This window comes from Vicugna pacos, chromosome X (genome assembly GCF_048564905.1).
Source record: "Vicugna pacos chromosome X, VicPac4, whole genome shotgun sequence".
NCBI lineage: Eukaryota > Metazoa > Chordata > Mammalia > Artiodactyla > Camelidae > Vicugna > Vicugna pacos.
Window position 1 is genome coordinate 39028493 of NC_133023.1, and position 11508 is coordinate 39040000.

Genomic DNA, 11508 nt, shown 5'->3' on the forward strand with positions numbered 1-11508 from the left:
GATAAATTGGGAGTTTGGGATTTGTATATACTAACTACTATCCAAAAAATAGATAAATAACAAAATCCTACTACATAGCAGAGGGGACTATATTCAGTACCTCGTAATAGCCTATAACAAAAAAGAATATGAAAAGGAATATATGTATGATTATGTGACTGAAACATTATGCTATACACCAGAAATTAACACAACATTGTAAACTGACTATACTTCAATAAAGAAAACACACTTGTTTAACTGCCACCAGATCTATCTTCCCTCATCTCCCAGGGCTGACCATGTCACCCTGAACAGAATTATATTGTTCCAGGTCTCAGTGTCCTTTGAAGATGTGACCGTGGACTTCAGCAGGGAGGAGTGGCAGCAGCTGGACTCCACTCAGAGGCGCCTGTATCAGGATGTGATGCTGGAGAACTACAGCCACCTGCTCTCACTGGGTAAGCACAGCCGCCCTGTGAATCTGCCAGGAGCCTGTTATGGGTAAAATTGTGTCCCCCCCAAAGAAAATATATTGAAGTCCCAACCCCCAGTACCTCAGAATATGACCTTATTTGGAACTAGGGTCTTTACAGAAGTAATCAAGTTAAAATGAGGTCATTCGGTGGTTGCTAATCCAATATGACTGTGTCCTTATAAAAAAGGGAACTCTAAAAATAAATAAATAAATAAAATTAAATAAAGTAGGGGAGGCTCAAAGTGGTAGAGCACAGGCTTAGCATGCACAAGGTCCTGGGATCAATCCCCAGTACCTCTTCTATAAATAAATAAATAACCTAATTACTGCCCCCTCCAAAAAAACCCCCCAAATAAAAAAGAGAAATCTAGACACAGAGACATGCAAACCCAGGAGGAAGACCATGTGAAGACGCAGAAGGAGAAGATGACCATGTGACTGGAGTGATACATCTATAGGACAAGAAGTGCCTGGGGCCACCAGAAGCCAGGAGAGAAGTATGGGACAATTCCTTCCCTAGCATGGTCCTGCTGACACCTTGATTTTGGACTTCTAGCCTCCCAAACCTCAAGACAATACATTTCTGTTGTTTTGAGCCACCTAGTTTGTGGTACTTTGTTATAACAGCCCTAGGAAACTAATAGAGCTTTCTGTCCTGGGAAGTGAGGTGCCTCTGTAACAAATACCTAACACAACATGGAGGTGGGGGAGGGTATAGCTCAAGTGGTAGAGCGCATGCTTAGCATGCCCGAGGCCCTGGGTTCAATCCCTAGTACTTCCATTAGAACATTAAATAAATAAACGTAATTATTTCCAACCCTCCCCCCCAAAAAAACCCACATGGACGTGGCTTTAGAATTGAGCCATGGGTAGAGCCTGGAACTATTTTTAAGGTGCTTGGTAGAAAGTTCTGGATGCCTCAAAAAGACTGTTGGTAGGAATACAGATGAACATTAAAGGTATTTTTGGTGAGGCCTCAGTGGAAGTGAGGAAGGTGATTTATTATAAAGCAGCAGAGAATTTGGCTGGATTGTGTTCTTGGGTGGGAAGTAGAACTGGGAAGTGACAAACTTGGATTTTGAGCTGAGGAGACTTCTCAGCAAAGTGTTTAAGGCAAGGCTTGATTTCTCCTTGACACTTCTAGTAAAATGGAAGCAGAAAGAGAGAAATTGAAGAAGGAATTGTTAGTGAAAAGGAACTAGAGTATGAAGCTTTGGAAAATTCTCAGCCTATCCATGTTGCAAATTATGAGAAGGTGTACACCAAGAGGATAGCTGGAAAACCAGTTGCTAAAAAGATGAGTAGGTGTAGGATTTGTGGATCCAGTCAACCATCTCAGTAGAAACCCTCTTCAGCTTAGGCTGAAAAGGACAGAGGCAGGAGAAAAGGAAGGAAGACTTGAATTTCTGGGAGTCTACAGACAGGAAACAGGCTGGTAAAGCTATTTGGCTGTGAACATGTGTTATCCTTCAAGAAAAGGGATGAATGACCCCATCTCCCAAATGGTTCAGAAGCCCGTAGGGATGTCACTGCCACCATGGGCCCAGAGGGCACAAACAGGGAAGATGCAAGGTGACAGGCTGTCATCTCTTTGTTTCCAGAAGGCAAATACCTCATTGGTATTTTTTAATTGAAGTATAGTCGATGTATAGTGTTGTGTTAATTTCTGATGTACAGCATAGTGATTCATTTATACATATATATTCCTTTTCATATTCTTTCTCATTATAAACTATTACAAGCTATTGAATACAGTTCCCTGTGCTATACAGTAGGACCTTGCTGTTTATCTATTTTATATATAGTAGTTAAGATTTGCAAATCCTGAACTTCCAATTTATCCCTTCCTACCCCTTTTCCCCCCTGGTAACCATAAGTATTTTCTATGTCTGTGAGTCTGTTTCTGTTTTGTAAATAAGTTCATTTGTCTTTTTTTTTTTTAGATTGCACATATAAGTGATATCATATGGTATTTTTCTTTCTCTTTTTGGCTTACTTCACTTAGAATGACGATCTCAAGTTCCATCCATGTTGCTGCAGATGGCATTATTTTATTCTTTTTTATGGCTGAGTAGCATTCCATTATGCATATATACTACTTCTTTATCAGTCATCTGTCGATGGACATTTAGGTTGTTCCCATGTCTTGACTATTGTAAATAGTGCTGCTATGAACATTGGGGTGCATGTCTCTTTTTGAATTAGAGTTCGATAGAAGCAGTTCTAGTGGCTTCCACTTGGTATTTCCCACCCTTGCTCCATAGGTCAGGAAACCAGTGTGGGGATTCTGCCAGTTGTTGAGTATATGTATTCCCATGATGCAATCTTGAACCAGGCAAATAATCACAAGATGGGTTTGGGAACCCACTGAGCCCACTGTGTGTGATGGACCTGAGCTAAAACTCCACTGACCACTTCACTTTTATAAGCCCTTACTCTGTCTGGTGGGCCATGGTGACATTTTGGGTCCTTTGGAATTAATGTCAATTTAGAGCCAGTGTCTAGTCATCTCTGAAAAGCCTCGCAATTTCTTTTTCCCTAGGGTACAGTCACTGATAAAGGGCTGTAGGTCCCTTTAGGGAAGACTGGGAGAAAGGTTAGCAGTATAAATTTTTGGCAGTGTTGTGGGGTCCTTCCCCACTAGAGGAAGGACCCCCCTTCCTTCCTTCATTCAAAAAGTTCTGGGTGTATAAACTGGCTCAAACGTGGGAATTGATTGAGGAACCAGGACTCTGCATTTTGATGTCTCAAAAAAAGACTTGTGTTCCCTTGACTTAGAACATGTCTCCTTATACAGTCAAGTCAGAATTTAGTAGCTGGCCCATCTGTTTCTTTTCCAGGGACATCATGATCAACTGGCCAACCCCCTAGATCTCTGTAACTCGGACTATTCTGATTACTGCTTTGACCCTGCTGTCCATTACGGGAACTGCATCCACATTGCATTTTGCAACTAAATGCCTCCCTTTGGCCCCCGTTACTCCAGGGTCCAATTTCTCCCATTGCATTTTGGTTTCCCAGTTCAGTTTCCCACAGAAACTTCTGACCTACAGAGACGGGCAATCACGGATTACTGGCGGCCCCCTCACAAATGTATTTGTCACAGTCTTCATGACAGACGTGTCCCTGGACCCTCCCCGTGTGGGTGAGCCGGTCTTATATGATGCATCCACTCCCAACATTCCCGTCTCCCTCTGCCTTTGGGAGTACACTGCCCCAGTTCTGGCATTTCCACTGAATTCCATGCAGGCCGTGTTTTGGTCCATGTTTCAGCCAAGCAGCCAAACAAACTGTTGGAGCCTTCTCTAACCCCTCAGGTGCCAACAGTAAAATTCAGAGTGTGCTTAGTGTCCAGAGATAAATAAATTCGGCCTGATCTAACTTTACGTTCTTTCCATTATCCCACACTCTTAATGTCCATTTCCACCCACAGTTCCCAGATTCATGCCTGTATAAATTGGTCAAAAAATGCAGTTCTTCTGAAATCACACCTCCTTAGGGGTCACACTCTGGACCTCACCCTTTGGGCCTTGGTGAGACTTGAGTCCAGGTATAGGTCTGGAAGCAAAGAAAGGTGGTGGGCGTAAGTCCTGAGGGGAATCAGTAGCGCATTACAAGACAAAGGCGAGTACCTCTGGGGAGGCCATTGCTCCTCAGGCAGAGTAGGGTTTATCTTCTCCATCGAGGGTGGAAGGGTGGCTTCTCCTGGCAAAGACCCATCAGAGTTTTTAGAGGTTCAGGATCCTCACCTGTCCCCATTCTACATTTTGGAATCCCATTCCTTCCTAACCAATGCCCTCCTTTAACAGCGGACACCCTGTGAGGTTGGGAATTGAGTTTACATGGTGATTGATGTAGCCACTCAAAGGATGAAACTCTGGGTTTGGTTTTCGGCAACCTTAGCTCAGCGGCTACAGGAGCTAAAGGTTCCTTTCAGGACATAAACATAGACATAGAAATGTTCAGGTCATTGATGCGATGCTTGAGCTGGGAAATCAAATCCCTGAGCTCATCCTTTTCTTGCCTCACTTTGTCCAGCTCAATTAGGAGCACCTAGGCAACCTGATTATACTCGTAAGTTTGACAGAAATGCCTCAGGTATCAAATACCAGGTCATCCAGACCTTACCTCTTACAAGCATTTGATTTAGGAGTATCCAGTGTTGATATTTTGCATATTTCTATTGCCATATCATACCAGGGACTATTAGTGCTCTCTTTACTAATAGAAAGAGAGTCATTAATACCTTTGAATCTAATCAGAATAAGGAAGCAATTCCAGAAGTTCTATCAACAACTCAAAAAAAAAAATAAGTGGGGAGGGCATAGCTCAAGTGGTAGAGTGCATGGTTAGCATGCATGAGGTCCTGGATTCAATCCCCAGTACCTCCTTCGAGAATAAATAAATAAATAAACCTAATTACTTTCCCACACCAATAAACAAACAAACAAAAAAAACCCTCATCCTATGTGGAACTGAAAAAAAAGAAGACACTAATGAACTCATCTACAAAACAGAAACAGACTCACAGACATAGTAAACAATCTTACAGTTACTGGAGGAAAGGGGATGGGAAGGGATAAATTGGGAGTTCTAGATTTGCAAATATTAACACTATATATGAAAATAGATAAAAGCCATAATTTCTTCTGTATAGCAAGGGAACTATATTCAATATCCTGTAGTGACCTTTAATGAAAAAGAATGTGAAAATGAATATACATACATACATATGTATGACTGAAACATTATGCTATATACCAGAAATTGACACATTGTAACTGACTATACCTCGATTAAAAAAAAAAGAAATTAAAAAAAAACTCATCCTGAAGATTCTGTTCCTCTAGAGCCACTCCCAGTACCAAACTCTGTATTATGGTAGTTACGTTTGTTTATTTCTTTTTTTCTTAATGGAGGCACTGGGGATTGAACCCAGGATATCGTGTATGCTAAGCAGGTACTCTACCACTGAGCTGTCCCCTCCCCACTCTGTATTATGGTTCTTCAGAGAAATGAAACCAATAGGATATGGGTGCATATACATAGAGTATAAGGGCACACGTGTGTGCATGCGTGCGTGTGTGTACATAAATACAAAGCAAGGAGAAGAGATTTTATTTTAAGGAACTGGCTTTACTCAGTTGTGGAAAATCTGAAGGGCAAGCCAGTAGACTAGAAATTAAGGTGAGATCATGTTGCAGTTTTGAGTCTGAAACCCACAGGGCAGACCACTGACTGCAAACTAGGCGGATGTCTGTGTTGCAGTTTCGAGGCTGAATTCTTTCTTCTACTACCCATTCCTTATTCTCTTTGCCCTTAGCACACACCTCAGCTGATCATGGTTCTTTATCTGGAAGGATGACACAAAACTTTATTCCTGAAGGGTCCGGACCATTAGTAGTCCTGCCTGAATTGGGTGGTTGTAGTTTTCAATTGACTTTAATCACAGGGCATGGCAGTATGCCTTAAGGGGTCTCCTATATTCTAGATATATACACTTCCTCACCTCCATTGTGATACAACAGTCGTTTCCCCTTGGTAGTCAGGATCCATCACCCCAGCCAGCACAGTAACTCTCTTCTTTGCCTGTTGATTCAAAGGCATGAAAAGACCAAGATGTCCAAGTGGCAGACTTAACTTCCAATTCAGTGGAGTCGTTGTCCTGTTTCTTGGTGGAAGCATTCCTCCCTTTGGAACTAAGACATCTAGAACAACAGAGCATGAGGTTGCTGGAATGGGAAGCAAAATTTTTGCTAATGGGTCACTTGGGGTGATAGTGAGTGGTGCCACTTCTGGTCCAGGGCTGAGGGGGTGGGGCTGCCACCCTGGTGGGCTTGGAGGGCAGATCATTGAACCAGTGAGTTGTTGTCAAGCCTTAAAATCCAATGGAATTTGCCCTGCTAGGTTTTAGACTTGCTTGGGACCTGCCATCCCTTTTAAAATTCTTATTTCTCCCTTTTGGAATGGGGATATCTATTCTATGTCTGGGCCAGCATTGTATTTTAGAAGCAGGTTACTTGTTTGCTTTCCCAGGTTTTCATGGAGAGGACTTTTGTCTCAGACTGACTCATACTGAAGTCTCTCCCATAACTGATTTGGATGATTTAGATGATGAGACTTGAGATTTTGAGTTGATGTTAAGATGAGATTTTTAGACTTAAGAGTTGGTGCTGGGATGATTAAGACTTTGGGGGATATTGGGATGGAGCTAGTGTATTTTCCCATGTTAGTCCACATGGAAGGACATGAATTTGGGGGTCAGAGGGAAGGCTCTTATGGGTTGAATTGTGTCCCCTGAAAAAAAGGGTACATGGAAATTGTAACCCCCAGTACCTTAGAATATGACCTTATTTGAAAATAGTATCTTTACAAAGGGAATCAACTTAAAATGAGTTCATTGAGGCGGGCCTCAATCTGAGTGGTGTCCTTATATAGAAAAGGGAAATTGGGCACAGAAATAGGCATACGTAGAGGGAAAATTATGAGAAGACACACAGGTAGAGGTTGGCCACGTGACTAGAGTAATACATTTACAAGCCAAGGAACACCAAAGATTTCTGGAAAACACCAGAATCTAGAAGATGAAAGGAAGGATTCTCCCCTATATCTACCAGAGAGAGAGCATGACACCTGCTAACACCTTGATTTCAGATTTCTAGCCTCCAGAAATGTGAGACAATACTTTTATGTTGTTTTCAGCCACCTAGTTTTTGGTTACTTTGTTATAGCATCCCTCAGAAACTAACACAAAACCTCAGCCATGCTGTTTCCATCCTCAGCTGCCGAGTGCCCTCGGACCTCTTAAGTGAGTGATGGTGCTGTCCTGGACTGGCCTGAGATTCTTCAGTCCCTTTTCACCTTTGTGATGATTCCTTTTTCCCCAATGAAATGTGGTCACTTTTCCAAAGAACAAATGGAAAGCCATGAGCTGGACCCCATTTTCTCTCCTGTTCTGTTAACAGGGTATGAAGTTCCCAAACCAGAGGTCATCTTCAGGTTGGGGCAAGGAGAGGAGCCATGGATGTCAGAGGGAGAAACCCCACATCAGAGCTGCTCAGGTGAGTGCACATGATCTAGGCAGAAGAGAAACATGGAAATACTTGAGGTTGATGCCTTTAAATTGCTATGACTGCTACCCTTCTTGAAGGTTCAAAACTTTAGAAACTGCTTGAGAATAGATAACACTGGCCTCTCTGGTACCATTTTTTGCTCTCTCCCTTTATTCGTATACTGTTATCAACTGTCTACTTTGCTTGGCTCTCCTCCAGGAGAATTGCTGCAATACCTATACTTTGAAGCATATGTCAAGCTTCCTCACTATGGATCTGGCTTTCTTGGATATTCTCTCCTTCCATCACATTTTTATGCTTTAGTACTGAAACCCCACTTCCATGGCCTTAGATTCTTAACATACATTCAGGTTTTAATGGATTTGCCTTCTCTGAAGATCAATTGGTTGCCTCATTCCTGTTCTCCCTGGTGCCATTTCACCTTCTTTTCCCTCTCATTTTCATCTTTTCACTCTAAGATACCAATAAACTGTGATCTACAACCAGCCTCACCTCCTCTTCTCTTTGTAGGTATTGCCTTCAGGTTCCTCACTTCTCTCCACCTCCCTTATCCCCATGCCTCTCTTCCATCTTCTGACTTTATGATCACTGTCACCTAGTATTTTTCTTTTAAAATCAATTTTATTATGATATAAGTTACATACCATAAAATATATCCATTTTAAGTATACAGTTTGGTGAGCTTTGACAGAGGTACACACACTGGTATAAACAGCACCCCAATCATGATAGATTACATTCCATCAAACAAAAATGTACCTTTATGCCCCTTGTAGTTAGTTAATAACTACCACCACTTCGGCCCCAGGCAACCATTGACATGTTTTTTTGTCATTATAGGTTAATTTGTCTTTATTAGGGTTTCATATAAATGGAATCACACCATATGTACCCTTTTTGGTCTGGCTTCGTTTGTTCAGCATAATGATTTTACAATTCACCCACGTTATTGCACATATCACTCATTTGTTCCTTTAAAATACTGAATACTATTCCATAGTATGAGTAACTTGTTAATCTATATACCTATTGATGATAGATGGTCATTATTTGATCATTATGAATAAAGCTGGAGTGAACATTCTGATATGTCTTTGTGTGAACGTATTTCTCTTGGGTAAATATCTAGGAATGGAGTTGCTAGTATAATATAATAAGCATTTGCTTACCTTTATAAGAAATTGCTAAACTGTCTTCCAAAGTGGCCATATCATTTTACATTTCCAACAGCAATACATAAGTATTTCTGTTGCTCCAGATCCTCACCAACACTTGCTATCATCATTCTTTTTAATTTTTGCTTTTATAGTGGATGTATAATAATATCTCATTGTTCTAAGTTGCATTCCTCTAAAGGAATGATGTTGAGGATCTTTTCATGTGCTTATTGACCATTTGTACATTTTTTGTGAAGTGTCTCTTTAGGTATCATTCCCATTTTTATTGAGTTGTTTATCTTCTTATTATTGAGTTTTAAGAGTTTATATTTGCTGGATACAACCCCTGTGCCATATATACATACTGCCAATATTTTGTTCCAATCTGTGCCTTACAATTTTATTTTCTTTCTGGTGCCTATCAAAGGGCAAACATTTTAATTTTGATGAAGTCTAATTTATCATCTTTTAAAACATTTTAGTACTTTTGTGATCTGTTTAAGAAATCTGCTTTCTACAGGTCACAAAGATTTTTCTCATATTTTATTCTATTGGTTTTGTTACTGTAGCTTTTTCAATTTAGGTCTATGATCTGTTTTGTGTGTTTCATGTAAGGATTGATGTTCATTTTTATCAATACGATATCCAGTTGTTCCAGAACCATTTGTTGAAGAGGCTTTCTTTTTCCCACTGAATTTCCTAGGCACATTTATCAAAATCAGTCGATTTTATATATGTGAACCTACTTCTGGACTCCCTATTTGTTCAATTGATCTATATGTCTTTCCATTTTAAAGTGAAGGTTTTATTATTATTCAGGTATGGTGAGGCCAATAGATCCAGATACAACAGTTATTAAAAATAGTTTGTAACTTACAGTTCCCAAGAGGAGGAGGCATGCCACATCATGCAGGGCCACAGTAAGAAGCACCAGGGTCAACCAAGAAGTAGAAGTTGTGAGGGGAGAGCATGGGCAAGAGCCTTTATTGTGATTTTCATGGGGAAGAATGGGTAAGGCAGAGGAAGCAGGCAGGGAAGATTTAGAATTAGCTAGGTTGAGTAATTTCAGCAGGCTCCAGGGTATAGGGACTGCCCTTATTTGTCTGGTACCCAGCCCTGAGGTGATTACAGCAGGGGCATCATGGCTCAGCCTGTGAGATCTTGATAAAGAAGATAGTTGGTCGATATGGGCTCTGGATTGGTTGGTTTACACATGAAAGGTATGCTTACAGGGAAGTCATTTGCTGTCTCTAGGAATAACTAGCCCTGGGAGGGGCTCAGCAAGGTACCAAATGCCAGAGCATCAAGAACACACAAAATGAGAAAATATAGTTAACACACTGTCCTTTTGGCAAATTCATACTTTTATTACTGTAGCTTTTATAATGAGTCATTTTATGTTGTTTTTAAAAAATTTTTATTGAAGTATAGTCAGTTACAATGTGTCAATTTCTGGTGTACAGCACAATGTCCCAGTCACACATATACATACGTATATTCCTTTTCGTATTTTTTCCATTAAAGGATATTACAAGATATTGAACATAGTTCCCTGTTCTATACAGAAGAAACTTTTGAAATTTATTTTTATATATAGTGGCTAACATTTGTAAATCTCAAACTCCCAAATTTATCCCTTCCTACCCCCTTTCCCTGGTAACCATAAGATTGTTTACTATATCTATGAGTCTGTTTCTGTTTTGTAGATAAGTTCATAATGTCCTTTTCTCTCTCTTTTTTTTTTTAGATTCCACATATAAGTGATATCATACAGTGTTTTTCTTTCTTTTTTTTGGCTTATTTCACTTAGAATAATGATCTCTAGGTCCACCCATGTTGCTGCAAATGGCATTATTTTATGTTTTTTATGGCTGAGTAGTAATCCATTGTATAAATATACCACATCTTCTTTATCCAGTCATCTGTTGATGGACATTTAGCTTGTTTCCATGTCTTGGCTGTTGTAAATAGTGCTGCTGTGAACATTAGGGTGCATGTGTCTTTTTGAATTAAGTTTCCCTCTGGATATATGCCCAGGAGTAGGATTGCTGGGTCATATGGTAAGTCTATTTTTAGTCTTTTGAGAAATCTCCATACTGTTTTCCATAATGGCTGCACCAAACTACATTCCCACCGACAGTATAGGAGGGTTCTCTTTTCTCCACAGCCTCTCCAGCATTTATCATTTGTGGACTTTTGAATGATGGCCATTCTGGCTGGTGTGAGGTGATACCTCATTGTAGTTTTGATTTGCATTTCTCTGATAATTAGTGATATTGAGCATTTTTTTCATGTGCTATTGGCCATTCATATGTCTTCATTGGAGAATTGCTTGTTTAGGTCTTCTGCCCATTTTTGGATTGGGTTGTTTGGGTTTTTTTGCTCTTAAGTTATATGAGCTGTTTATACATTCTGGAGATTAAACCCTTGTCAGTCTCATCTTTTGGAAGTATTTTCTCCCATTCCATAGATTGTCTTTTTGGTTTGCTTTTACTTTCCTTTGCTATGCTATTATAAGTTTAATTAGGTCCCATTTGTTTATTTTTGCTTTTATTTCTATTGCTTGGATAGAGTGCCCTAGGAGAACATTGCTGAGATTTATTGATCATGTGATTTTTGTCCTTTCTTTTGTTGATGTGGTGTATCATGTTGATTGATTTGCATATTTTGAACCATCCTTGTGTCCCTGGGATGAATCAAACTTGATCATGGTGTATGATCTTTTTTATGTGCTGTTGGATTCTGTTTGCTAATATTTTGTTGAGGATTTTTGTACCTATGTTCATCAGTGACATTGGCCTGTAATTTTCTTTTTTGGTAG

At 40.1% G+C, this 11508-nt stretch overlaps 1 protein-coding gene across 1 annotated transcript in view; it reads left to right on the plus strand.

The window, feature by feature from the left end:
- The window catches only part of ZNF81 (zinc finger protein 81), a 69658-nt gene that overhangs the window by 40391 nt on the left and 17759 nt on the right, over positions 1 to 11508 (plus strand). Inside the window, exons 3-4 of the mRNA XM_006213419.4 lie at positions 314 to 440; positions 7423 to 7518. Coding sequence (XP_006213481.2) covers positions 314 to 440; positions 7423 to 7518 — 223 coding nt within the window. The remainder of the gene's footprint in view (positions 1 to 313; positions 441 to 7422; positions 7519 to 11508) is intronic.